At 45.3% G+C, this 13,235-nt stretch overlaps 2 protein-coding genes across 3 annotated transcripts; both read right to left on the bottom strand.

The window, feature by feature from the left end:
• Positions 1–1,584: 1,584 nt before the first annotated feature.
• Positions 1,585–2,149, bottom strand: LOC125510060 (histone H4). The gene has a single exon (XM_048675148.1). The coding sequence runs from the start codon at positions 2,054–2,056 to the stop codon at positions 1,745–1,747; it is 312 nt and encodes a 103-aa protein (XP_048531105.1). The 5' UTR covers positions 2,057–2,149; the 3' UTR covers positions 1,585–1,744.
• Positions 2,150–7,915: 5,766 nt separating this feature from the next.
• Positions 7,916–12,179, bottom strand: LOC125510059 (transcription factor RF2a-like). Of its 2 annotated transcripts, none has more exons than XM_048675146.1 (5): positions 12,029–12,179; positions 11,194–11,808; positions 10,635–10,767; positions 9,071–9,155; positions 7,916–8,652 (listed from the first exon to the last, which is right to left on the bottom strand). In XM_048675146.1, exons 2-5 carry the CDS (start codon positions 11,733–11,735, stop codon positions 8,279–8,281), a joined length of 1,134 nt encoding a protein of 377 aa, XP_048531103.1. In that variant the 5' UTR covers positions 11,736–11,808; positions 12,029–12,179; the 3' UTR covers positions 7,916–8,278. The 2 variants fall into 2 exon arrangements, with proteins under 2 accessions (XP_048531103.1, XP_048531104.1); XM_048675147.1 differs by having other exon boundaries at positions 11,898–12,039.
• Positions 12,180–13,235: the final 1,056 nt, after the last annotated feature.

Genomic DNA, 13,235 nt, shown 5'->3' with positions numbered 1-13,235 from the left:
AGAAGTTCTAGTAACAATTTGCTGATACTCGTACAAATCCCCCTGTGTGCAGTAGGGCATGGACGAGGATAAAGAAGTATTCAGAGATAAAAGGAGATACAGAATTAGTTGGTGTCCATGATAATGATAGTAGTATGTTGTACTAGATGCAGAAAGGTTATTTTATCATCACTGAGGGCTCATTCGTTTTGAAGGAAACTAAAATGTAGGAATCAGGAGTAGTATAGGAATTTGATAGAATGGCAGTTGTCATCTTAAAAAATTGACTTGCCTCGTTCCTACATGCAAAATAAGTTTTGAGTGGATATCTAGTTTTCTCCAAAAACACAGGAAATGAGTATAGTATTCCTACAATATTCCCGTACGCCTTTCCTACAAACCGAATGCATCTATAGAAAATTTTCCTCTGGAATTTTTGTTCCTATGATTTTCCTATGAAAATCCTCCAAACCAAATGAGGTCTGAGATTGCAAACAACTGACAGATCTGCTAACCATGTTTCTACTGTATGCATCAAGCCGAACTATAAAGTTTATCACTCATGTTGTACACCTAATAACGCGGTATTTTTTACTCCCTTTGGTCCTTTTTACTCTGCATATTAGGTTTGTTCGAAGTCAATCTCATCCAACTTTGACCAAGTTTATATAAAAAATTAAAGACATTCACATAACAACACCAATATCATTAGATTCATCTTCGAATATACTTTTATATTATATTTATTAGATATTATAGATGCTAATAATTTCTAATATAAATTTGGTCAAACTTTGTGCAGAGTAAAAAGGACCGGAGGGAGTACATGTACAGTACAGAAAAGCTTGCAGAACTCTCAACTGTATTTTCGTTCTGAAAACACATGGATGAAACGCAGCAATACCAGAGGCAAACACAAAATCCAGGCCGGTCAGAGGGCTACCTGAACTCTATGGGAGGCGATGGTCATTACACAAGAGCAGGTAAAGGCAAAAACCAGACAGCTTGATTTGGGCGCAATTTGATACATAGCCACGGAAAGGGTAATTGAAACGAACTGATAAGATTCAGCATCTTGCAGAAATAGAAATCGACTGAGCAAGAGATTGAAGGTGAACTAAGGGGCAAACCACACTGCAATCTTCCATCACATTCTTGGTAATGGTGTACACCTAATAACACGCATTTTGACATGTACAGTATAGCTGTCCAAAAGTATTTTCACGCTGATAAATACATGGATGAAACTAGGCTCACTTCCTCGGAGGCAAACCACACATGAATGGGCGGAACTAGGCTCACTTCCTCAGAGGCAAACCACACATGAATGGGCGGAACTAGGCTCACTTCCTCAGAGGCAAACCACACATGAATGGGCGGAACTAGGTTCACTTCCTCAGAGGCAAACACAGGATGTGAAATTGTACTGTGAGGAATAAAAATGGAGGGAGGTTTCAGGAATAAACACGGACAGCTCGATTTGGGGGCAGTTTGATACAGAGCCACTGAAAGAGGAATCGGGGACGCACTGATAGATTGAGCATCGTGCACAAATCAATACGAACCGGGGAAGGGAGTGCAGATGAACTCAAGGGTAAATGGCACTGTAATTTCCAAATTCCATTTCATTCAGTCTTGGTACTAGTACATCGGTCCCGATACATCAAGCAGGAACAGAGCAGAGCAAACAACACCGAAGAGACCACGTACCCTAGACAAATACTGCTAATCTCTTTGCTTGCTTGAAGATCCCGGCGTCGGTGGCCTAGCCGCCGAAGCCGTAGAGGGTGCGGCCCTGGCGCTTGAGCGCGTAGACGACGTCCATGGCGGTGACGGTCTTGCGGCGGGCGTGCTCGGTGTAGGTGACGGCGTCGCGGATGACGTTCTCGAGGAAGATCTTGAGGACGCCGCGGGTTTCCTCGTAGATGAGCCCCGAGATGCGCTTCACGCCGCCCCGCCGCGCCAGCCGCCGGATCGCCGGCTTCGTGATCCCCTGGATGTTGTCGCGGAGAACCTTCCGGTGGCGCTTGGCGCCGCCCTTCCCCAGCCCCTTGCCGCCCTTGCCCCTCCCGGACATCTTCGCCGCCGCTGATTCGCTTCTCTGTTGTCTCTCCGGTGGGATTGCCTTGTGTTGGGAGTGGTGGAGGATGGTGGTGGAGCGTGGGGTGAGGTGGGTTAATATAGCCGCGGTGTTCGGGGGGCTGGCGAGAGGCCGCGATCCGCGTGACGCGTGATTTCCGCCGTTGGATGGCGGATCGATGGTGGAGAGTGGGCAAGGAGGGAGCCACGGATCGATGACGTGGCGGAGGGTGTAGTGAGGGGTAGGCGCGGAATGGTTTTCGATGCCGGGGATTTGCGCGCGTGCTTTTCGGTTGCGTTTTTTGCTGGTGGCCACTGTGCAAGGGCGGCAAGGGGCTGGGCAAAAATGTGGAAAATTGATGTCCCTTTCAAGATAAAAAATCTTTATCTGGAGGCTTGCTCGGCAATCTTTGCCTACGGCAGATTTATTACATCACCAAAAACATGGCGACTCAAGCAGTGTGCGGACCATGGGGGCCACCGGATTCTTGGCAACATTCTCTGATTGAGTGTAACATGGCACTTTGTGTTTGGGCGATTGAGGACAAAGACTTGGTGGAAGTAATGATGGAGAATAGAGAACCTAATACGAAGTGATTTATATTTTCTCTCATGGAGGCCTTACCACATGTAGATTTCACCAAACTACTGATGACACTTTGGGCAACTTGGCACTTACGCATAAAGGCTCTACATGAGCAAATATTTCAGGGGCCTTTGGCCATAAGCTGCTTTGTCAAGAGGTATATAATGGAACTTGAGTTGAGTAAACCGAAGAAACAGTTGGGACAACCCCATGTAGCTCATGTTCAAGGCTAGAAGATGGATCCCACCGACTGATGGAGTAGCTAAAATTCGAGTGGATGGTGTCGTGGCTCGTGAATTGTTTCAAGGGTCCTTCAGTGTTATTTGCAGAGACTCCACGGGCAAGTATTTGGGTGCTTCGGCGATTAAGTGCTCCAGTGTCACCGATCCCTCTACCTTGGAGGCGTTGGCATGACGGGAAGCGCTAGCTTTAGCTCTAGACCTTTCTGTAACAAATGTATAAATTGCCTCCGACTGCAAATGTGTTGTGAATGACATTCTAAGAAGCATGGGCGATATGCATGCTAGTATTATCAAGGAGATCAACTTTACGTCTACACGCATACCTCGATGTTCCTTCATCTTCGAAGGAAGAGAGACAAATATTTAGGCACATAGTCTCGCTGACACACTTTAGGCCTTTCTTTAGGACGTCATGTGTGGCTCCTTAATACTCCAAACCTAAGTTGTATCCCTATGAATTTGCTTAATGATCAATAAAGTGGAGTGTGTTTAGACTAAAAAGATATTTTCAATTCTCCAAAAAAAATCAAAAAAGAGAGGCCAAGTTTGCTCAAAAAAGAAATAAGAGGCAAAAGATTTGCCTCATCGATTAATTAAGCAGAAGATAATTGCCCGGTTAATTGATAGAAACCGAATGAAAACCGTTACAACACGACCACCCGCAGACTACTCCCAAAGCATGAATCTCGACAACCACCCGAGCATACGGACAAACGCCCCCATCCCGCTACAAGCATAACCTGGCGGGCCATGGAAACTCAACAACGCAAAGAAGCCCTATCGTAAACACATCGACAAAGACATCATGCACAACAACCTGAAAAGAAGATAACCATCTACCAAGTAACCACGGGCGCCTTCCCTATGACGCCATCTTCTTGCTTTTGCTCCCAAATGATTTATCATTCGGAATGCCAGAACGATGGCTAGCACATGCCCTCTTGCTCTTGTCCCCCTGGTTGCCTTCTCCTTTAGGTGGCAACCGAACCGCCTTGCTAGATCCAGGGTTAGCAATCTCCAATCTGGCAATCAATTCTCAAAACTTTCTAGCAAAGATAGCCTCAGAAATAGGTGCAAATGCACCAGTGCCACAACCTCGTCGCTCCCAGGAAGCACTTGGCTGAAGGACTCAAGCGAGTGAAAAGCAACTGTGCCCAAACCTCCACACTCCACAGTGACAACATCATGACTGCTCTCTGACGGTGGTGTTGTGGGTGGTGGCAACACCGCGGCCGAGGCCACAAGCGAGTGCACATGTACCATCAACAGAAGCAAAGCGTGCTTTCCACCCATCATCCATAGCTCAGGCATGATCTGCAACACCGGAGCCACAACGTCGGTGATGTCCTCGCACCTAAAGGCAGCCAACACATCAAACAACGGTGATGGGCAGGGCCTAGCTTGAGGGGAGAACCACCAAAGAGGATTACTTCCCGTCTACCCCACGAAATCAACTGCACTAGGAGGGTGCGGCGCCATAGTGGTGTACAACATAGCCTGCACATGGGAGAGTCCCCTCAGAGCAGCCTCCGCTCGCTCCAAAAAGCTCCCAACCCACGCCAGACGGCCTCACAGCAGCGCAGTTTGCAGCCAGAGCGGGATGCAAGACCACTTCGGACAGGGTTGCCGAGACAGTGGTAGCAGAGACGCCAGTCGCCCAAGACCAATGGTGAAGCACCTTGGAGGGGAACGGGGATGCCATCAAACCCTCACATGAAGCTGAAGTCGTACAATGCATGGTGCCGAGGCAGGAGATAGGCGGCACGGCCAGGCTTGCCATCGAGCTCATGAGACGCCATGGATTGCGGTACCCGCGAGCCTGCTTTAATGAAACATTTGCACAATCACATTCAAAATAAGGAAACATTTAAACCATATTTTTTCCCTAACTTTGATACTATTTGTTGACCAATGATTTTTTGCCGAGCTTGTTATGAAGGGTTGAGATAGTCGAGAGAGTGGGTTTTAGAGTCGAATTGTGTCGAGCGACATGAGATAGATTGGGAAATTGTTTATGGCTCACGAGCCCTCGCCAACAGACATCATCCCAGACATTTCCCCCTAGGATGCATACAAATTCTAATGACTTTCACCACATAAGTAAATGATAGCCTAGAGCTCTAATCAAAACGTGACTCGTTCAGCACCGACCATGCCTCAAAGTGCCAGCCACCCCACCATCATATCTTCTTTTCTCCTTTTTCTTTTGGTTGTGAGGTGTCGCGTCAATGAAAGGCCCCTCCCAATGCTCCACCTTGTACAGGTGCTAAGCCTTCCACGTAGGCAAAAAATCTGATGTGGCAAGTTATTTAAAAGGAGAGAGATGGGTGTGGTGACCCCAAGAAGAACCAATGCTAAGCGTGTGAATCTAGGCAAAACATCTAAAAGAAGGGAGCCCACCAATACATGAAGAGCTTTAGTTGCTAAATCATTAAATGAAGCAAGCTTAGCAACCATAAGCTAAGCACCTATGCATTGGGGAGTATAGTTGCTAAGCTATTTAATGTGCTTAGCACTTCATCTAAGAGGTAAAGGCACTAGAAGTCCACAAACTTGCTCGGGTTGTGATGATTTGGTCCAAAACTTGCAAAAGCTTACTCCACCACCCACAAATTTGCATCCTAGGTGCAAAAAAACCCACAGCCAGTCACGAGGTTACATCTAGCACTGTACATTTTATAGAAAACGCCCTGAATCCTTTAGAATTGACGCATGGGTCCAGATTTCAGCCAACACAAAAAGAAACGGAAGAAGGAAAAACTGCGCCCGATGCAACTGTATATTCTATATAGTATATACACGACGAGACCCGGTACGTCGTGACTCCTTTTCGTTCTTTTTTTTTGGAAGACTCCTTTTCATTCTGATTGATCAACAAACTAAATTGGCACGTATATCATGGCGTAGACGTAAGTATTTCAAAAACATACAAACGTCTTCTTACCAATTTATTACAAAAAAGCATCTCACTCAACTCATTTTTGGCTTCGATAAGATAGCTAGTTAACTGTAGAGATCACAGGTCATCATGCATCAACCTAGCTAGCTACTCTCTCCGTTCGAAAATATTTGACATGGTTTTAGTTCGAATTGCTCTAGAAATTAAGATATTTCGCGTTCGACTATCCTAATGAACCAAGCAACGATCTGGCGAAATCGAACCAAGCTCGTATGTATGTGCACTCGATGCAAGTGATATTTATTTAATGAAATTATATATTATTGTGTGTGCTTCATTTTTTATGGTCAAAGGAACAAAGTCTCAAATTTCACATGGTCTAATATTTTGGCAGTAGTGTCGTGACAGCGAAAATTTTAGAGCAACACTAGAACCTCCGACGATGGAGACGTCACATTCTTTTCTGCAATACAACAGATTTTTGCGATTTGCACGAGCTTATTTATTTTTAGTATGATTTTAACACTGTACTTTGTTTTGGTCAAAATCGATTTCAACAGAAGCATTTTTCTATTAAAGTTTAGGCCGGCAAACTAGTAGAGTGTACTTTTTTGTGAGTGATTATAGAGTGTACTTGAGCTTATGTTTGTAGTTTAAAATTGTAAAAAGGAAGCATTTAATTTATTTGAATTTTGTGTGCTTAGTTTGATTTTCTTTAGTATCACACCATGCCTGCCTTTCTATACTGATGGGGTTTTGATGTGATAGATATATATATATATAACGCGGCGTTTCTATGGTCATATGGTATTGACGTATTTCCTTTTGTAGATGAGGCTAGTAGTTTATACTTGTATTGCTTTGGAGTACCATATTTTTTTGCATTTCATATGTATATAGTCAGGGTGTACGTACACATATACTGGGCTGCTCCCTGGCTTGGAGGTGACCACAGATGACGTACTAACAGATATATCTTTTCAGTTTTACTAGGTCTGTTTGTACGTGACGTGTACTATGATTCTTATATGATATAAATGAGACATGCATTACCATGAAAAAAAAAGATGACGTGCTAACAGATATATAAACAGTGGCCCGCAAAAAAAAGATATATAAACAGCTTTCGCGAAAAAAAAAGATCATTTGATTGGGCGCCGTGGTTTGTTTGTTCGGACAGATCAGCCATTTTTCACATATATGTATGTATGTGTGTGTGTGTCTATATATATATATATATATATAAATATATATAAACGACCCATACGCATATGAAACAAATAGAATAATTTGGTCTGTTGGTTAGCGTGATCGAGCAGTCCTGCCGATTGTCTGAGTTCGACTTGTCGCGGCTGAAATTTTTAACGCTCTATATTTATTTATTCTCATCCGCATACTGACAGCTGGGACCGTGCTGCTGTGCATCAATTTCGAACAAGTTGGGGTGGTCTTCGCAAAATATCCAGTGGCGGGTGGCCGCATCAATTTCAAACAAGTTGGGGTGGTCTTCACAAAATATCCAGTGGCGGGTGGCCGCTCCTGATTGGCTGTGGGTTTTTTTGCACCTAAGCTGCAAGTTAGTGGGTGCTGGGGTCAAGTTTTGCAAGTTTGTGGACCAAACCAGCACCCACCATGCAAGTTTATGGACCTCTTTATCTAAATACCCATGCATTGGCAGCAGCCGAATGGGAGTGTGCCTGGAATTTTGAAGGAGACAGGAGGTGCATTGGCTGTTGCCTGCCATGGGTCGAGTTAAGAGTTGATTAATTGGATTGAGGTGTCATGAAATGTTTTTCTTCTTCTAAAAAACGGAGTCATGAAATGTTGTTACTTAAGATAAAAGATATATATTGCGATATATTAACGAGCAAATCTAATGACTGGTTCAATCTATTGAGAAGCGAGATATGAGTTAAGCTATCAAGTGCTCATGAAACTCACGAGGCCTTTTGTCCATCAAACAAAGTAATCTGAATTTCTTCCTTTGAGCAATGGGGCTCCTCGCCCACAGCCTTTCAAAGGAGGAAGGGCCTTTACTTTAGGGTAGGAAAACCATTTGTAGAGAAAATAGGAGCATCACCAGTTCCCGAGGACCTGCAAAATGCTCATTGGAACCAAAGGACAACGTGATAACAAATAAAATGGTTCCAGCACTAACAGCCATACAATTAGCCTGTTCATTTTCCCTAACATGCTCAACGGGCAAACCCATCAGTGCCTGAGTTTAAGTTAACAACAACAACAACAACAACAACAACATGAAGTATGCCCATAACTGGACGCAACAATGCATCTTCTACCGGACCAAAACCAAAAGGTTCAACCTAGAATTCCCAAAGTGACTTCCTTCAACAACTACAGACAAACGCTTCCCACGACACTGTCAACACCTGTGATCGATCGTCCCAACTGTTCAATCGAAACTAAAAAAGCCAACACCAAAGCCACTACACCTGCGCATCATCATCATCATCATCTCCAGACCTAGTTGTTTCAGATGCCGCCGCTTCCCGACGACTTCCCGTCGCCCCACATCGGCCCTTTCATCTTGAGGTCGCGCGCTGCCTGCTGGAACTGCTGTGCCTGCAGCAGGTGCAGTGGCTGCTGCTGCTGGTGGTGGTGGTGCTGAGGGCGCATCGGCTGCTGCTGCTGCTGGGGCTGTGGATGGAGCTGGAGCTGTTGCAGCTGGTGCGTCGCTAGCAGAGACTGCATGGACTGGTTGTTGTGGAACATCTGCTGGTTGCTTCCGAATTGGTGTGGCGCCTGTGACATGCCGCCATAGTTCATCAGCATCCCCCCACCATTGCCCGTCTGGCCTGTTGCCACCTTCAGCCGCTGAACCTCCGTTTTCAGGGTGTCATTTAGAGCTGCACCAGAGGAAAAAGGAAAGTTAAGAAAACAGCAATACTTTAAAATTCCCTTGTGTACGTGCATAATAGGCATTGATGAGAATAAAGGTGTAAGCAGAGAGATAAAACTGAAAGAAACTTGGTTTTTTTTTACAAAAAAATTTTGATGTCCATATATGGTTGGCGTACAATATAGACTAGATGCACAAAGTTTTTTCTAATCATCATTGACATCGTAAAGTTCCTTTTATACAGGTACTCAGATTGCAAACGACTGACTATCTTCTAACCCACAACTGACAGATCTTCTAACCCTGCTTCTATTATATGCATCAACATGACCTGCAAAGTCTTATTACCATGCTGTACACCAAATAACGCCTAGTTTTCAAGACTAGAATCAAGCGAATTTAGGGGTTAGAAATATGTGTATTACCATCTTGTAGGTGGACTTGCTGCTCCATGTTCTGCAGACGTATCTTCAATTCACTATTCTCACTTGTTAGCCCACTGGTATCTCTCTGGCATAGGAACATAATGAGAAGAATGGTCATTAGCTATCTGAATTAAACACATGATTTGGTTGATATTCATTGTTTTGATGGATGTGAATGCAGTAGATTTGACTGATGGCAAGTTGAGGGAAAATCCAGTTGCTAGAAGGCAGAAAGAACATGTTATAGCCTTAACAGTTATAGGTTTGACCAGAAGGAACTTCAATGCATTCAAATATCAACGTGCCAAACTACTGTACGTTGGCACACATTCCACACATGGTTTGCACTGTTTTTATCATCCATTTAGAATATGATATACAGTATAAAAAAGTCTACCTTCCTGCACACAGAAAATGCATGTAGTACTAGTATGGACATTCTAAAGATACATGAATGAAACCCCGTAATACCAACAATTAAGAACTGCACCACGAATGGGCAGCACTAGCTCTCTTTCTCAGATCACAATGCATGGTATTTCTTCTGGTTCATGTAATAGTTGCTACCTTCCTTGGTACACCACATTTTCTTTTCCTTTCTATAAACTTCTATAGTACAGCCATGGTGATTTATGTTACGTTTTAGAACTTGGCAATGACTAGTAGCCGGTCAATCCAAGTTCGGGAAATGCCTAAAGATCTTCTGACATCCAATGCTCTTATCTACCCAAAAGGCTTATGATTATGAAAAAACACTTGCATTTTGATTCAACTTAAGCTTCTCGACTGGGAAACCAGAAACACAAGCAGGCAAGCACAAAATATTGCAAAAGTACTTTAAGCAAGGTCTAATTATCACACAGATCGTTACCCAGGGGCCACAGGTGAGAAGTGGTAAGATGCATTGGCTATTTATTGAATATTGATATTATGTTTATTATGATATTGCTTTGAAGTGTGCTCCATACCATCTCTATTTTTAGTGCGTCTGTAACGGATATAGCTTGAGACCTGCCAACTAGCCCACCAACAAGTGGTACCTCAATATTATCACTCCGTTCCAAAATGCACATGGCATAGCAACACGGCAAAATTTCGTTATTAGTTTCAAAAACAGGGAGACAAGATATTGCATCTTGTAACATACAACATGATGCTTCCGACAGCATCATCACTATGTGGCTGTACTCAATGCCACTTGTGCTAATTATATACCAGAACTTCCATCTTTAAAATGGCTTTTCTTGAAAACATTCAATGCTATGTAAATATGACAGAAGATCTCCACGTCATCTTCAGGAAACAACCTTACACCAAAGGGCATGTAACAGAGGGTTTTTACTTTGAAAAATTTGGATGAAATTATTCAACCAATTCCTAAGCTCCAATGAATTCAGATAGAATACATCCCTACGCGCCAGTTTAACACATATATCAATCTGGGACCTACCAATCTAACTTGAGATAATGAAGTCATGTGTGGAATTTCCTTAGCCGCATCCAAAATGATCTCATAAATGGATTAAAACTTTATAAGCAGAAAAACTCCGAAGATAATGCATACCTGTAGCAATGACAACTGGGCTGACAATGTTGTTGCTTCTGTCTGCAGGGTTTGCACCTTGCGCTCAAGTTCACCAATATAGCGCATTTTCCTTTCCTTCGATCTTGCTGCGGATTGTCTATTAGCCCAAATCCTGTCAAATCATCCGAATCACAAATCAGCATATGCTCATGTGTACCACATAAACAGATGACCTTCATCTTCAACAAAAATGCTATCTAAAGAATGTAAACATAAGGGTGCTGAAAATGGGGCATCTGATTCCAATCACACTTTTGTCCAACAAATGGATCTCTTTCCTCGCGCCTCTAACCTATCTGAGACCTATCTCTTCTCAGTTCGTACGAGCATAGCATTTTACAGACGCATTTTACACCCACTCATGTGAAGTAGTGTACTAAATCCTCCCATAGCTAATAATCTCACCAGTGGATGAAGCAAATACTTGATGTGAAATACCGTTGAAGACAAAAATGCAGGAATTTCACAAAAGGCTACCTGAACTCTATAGAAGATGATGGACATTACACAATAGTAGCAATTAAAGGAGAAATCGAACCTTTTTGCCCTCTTGGGGTCGACAAGAGCAAGCTCGGCCAGCTTCGCGGCGGACACCGCCTTCTTGGCCTCCACAGTGGACATCCCCTCCATCCCCGGCGCCCCCACCAGGTCCTCGGCCTTGATCGACATCGACTCGTCCATGGACTGGCTGTGCTGGTGCTTCGGCCTCATCACGTGGCCCGCCCTGGCCGCCTCGCCCCCGCCGGCAGCAGCGGCTGACGACGACTCCGCCTGGTCGGACGACGGCCCGCACGACGAGTTGAGCTTGTCCACGTCGAGGAACATGGAGAATAGCTCCTCGTCGTTCTCGTCCGACAGCGAGGGCCCGTCGCCGCCCCCGGGCGCGCAGAGGTCGAGGTCGTCCGGGAGGCTGAGGATCTCGGAGTGCGCGCGCCGGTGGCCAGGGTTCCTGGTGGGGAAGTCCGGCATGCGGCTGATGTCGTACTCCGGCGGGGGAGTCGCCGAGCGGCGCGACGGCTGCGGCGGCAGGCCGTCGCCGCCGCCGCCGTCCGCCGAGATCCGGGACCTGTCCTTGTTCATCTTCCCGGCACCAGGGCCCCGCCGAATCTCCTCAAACGCGCCGCCTTTTTGCAAGTCCACGGAGCTAATCAAGCTTCAGCCAAGAAAACAACACACACGGCTCAGAACTAAGATTACGCTGGAAAAGAATCGGAGGAAATTCTTGGCTAAAAGAAGAGCGACCAGAGCGCGGAAATCGGGTGGAAATTCTTGCGAGGGAAAGGGGGAGGAAGATCTAGGAGCTGGGTCGCAAGAACACGGAGCTGGGCAAGGGGAATGGGAGCGAGAGGCGAGGGTGGTTTGGGCTGTCTCACCTGAGATTCGAGCGGCGTTCGGCTCTCGCTGATCTATCACCCTCGCGCCTGCTGCTTATCACTTCTTGGCATCATTTGCATGAGGAGGCAGATGACATGATGATACAACTCAACACATGAAGGGGAGATTTATTTATAACAGTTTTTTATATTTACTTTTATTTTGTTTTTTAAATGGGGAAAAAAGAAGTGCCTAGGCTGCTTCATTCATTCCTTGTGAGAAGTGGACCAGCTATACTAGGGCATGTGATACAAAAACATTTGTAAAGTGAGAAAAGTCTTCTTCCTCTTGTACTAGAGATTTTTAGGAGTGTCGTCAAAAGTATATTTATGATGGTTTGTTTCCTCTCTTTAGGGGAATTCTTGTTGTGTCACTGAATTCCGTAACGATATGTTTAGATGTCTGTATTGGGGTTTCAAATTGGATTTCGTATTTCACAACCACCAATTCAAGTGTTTGGCATGCCAATGGAAACAACGGTCTGGAATCGATCCAATACAGCGATGAAATCAGTCCCACGCGCCGAGGCCTCCCACGATACAGAGCCCAACCCCTCCGATTTGTCCTGTATTCATGCCTTCCGCAAAAGAAAACGTTTCACAACCCGTCTTTTCTTCCCCGCTCGATCGAAGCAGCCACTCCCCACCCCGAGCGACGAGAGGCGGCGGCGCCTAGGAAGCAACCGATGGCGGCCCTCCTCCTCACCCCCGCCGCCATTCCTCTTCCTCATGCCCTTCGTTGGCCCTTCTCCTCATCTCCTCGTCATCTCCTCTGCCACCCCATGAACATAGGGTCGCCGTATCTCCTCTGCCCATGGCTGCCATGGCCTGGCTCTCCCCATCCGCCGCCGCTCCTTCTCCTGTTCCCCACTGGACCCCCTCTTCCTGTGCCGCCGGTTCCCCATCTTCCTCTTTGTGGTCAGCCGCCAGCCGCCAGATCCCCTCGTCTGCCCGCCAAGAAGAAAATTTCATGTATTTAAAGTCATTCTTCTTAGAATATGTGGGAGGGGAACAACGTATGTTGTTATGCGGTCTGACCGATAAAGATCTTCGTAGAATATGTGGGAGCCAATATGAGCATCCATGTTCCGCTATTGGTTATTGACCGGAGACGTGTCTCGGTCATGTCTACATAGTTCTCAAACCTGTAGGGTCTGCACGCTTAACGTTTCGATGACGGTTATATTATGAGTTTATGAGTTTTGAT

The sequence above is a fragment of the Triticum urartu genome, chromosome 5 (genome assembly GCF_003073215.2).
Source record: "Triticum urartu cultivar G1812 chromosome 5, Tu2.1, whole genome shotgun sequence".
NCBI classification, from domain to species: domain Eukaryota; kingdom Viridiplantae; phylum Streptophyta; class Magnoliopsida; order Poales; family Poaceae; genus Triticum; species Triticum urartu.
Note: the sequence above shows the minus strand (reverse complement) of the source record. Positions and strands in the feature narration are given on the sequence as shown.

Bases quoted from the DNA above. Each gene is read 5' to 3' on its own strand.
- LOC125510059 (XM_048675146.1), bottom strand. From the start codon at position 11,735: ATGAACAAGGACAGGTCCCGGATCTCGGCGGACGGCGGCGGCGGCGAC. The intron at 9,156-10,634 runs GTATGCATTATC...TTCCTATGCCAG, and splicing joins CCCAGTTGTCATTGCTACAG to AGAGATACCAGTGGGCTAAC. The intron at 8,653-9,070 runs GTAATACACATA...CCTCTGGTGCAG, and splicing joins GCAAGTCCACCTACAAGATG to CTCTAAATGACACCCTGAAA.
- LOC125510060 (XM_048675148.1), bottom strand. From the start codon at position 2,056: ATGTCCGGGAGGGGCAAGGGCGGCAAGGGGCTGGGGAAGGGCGGCGCC.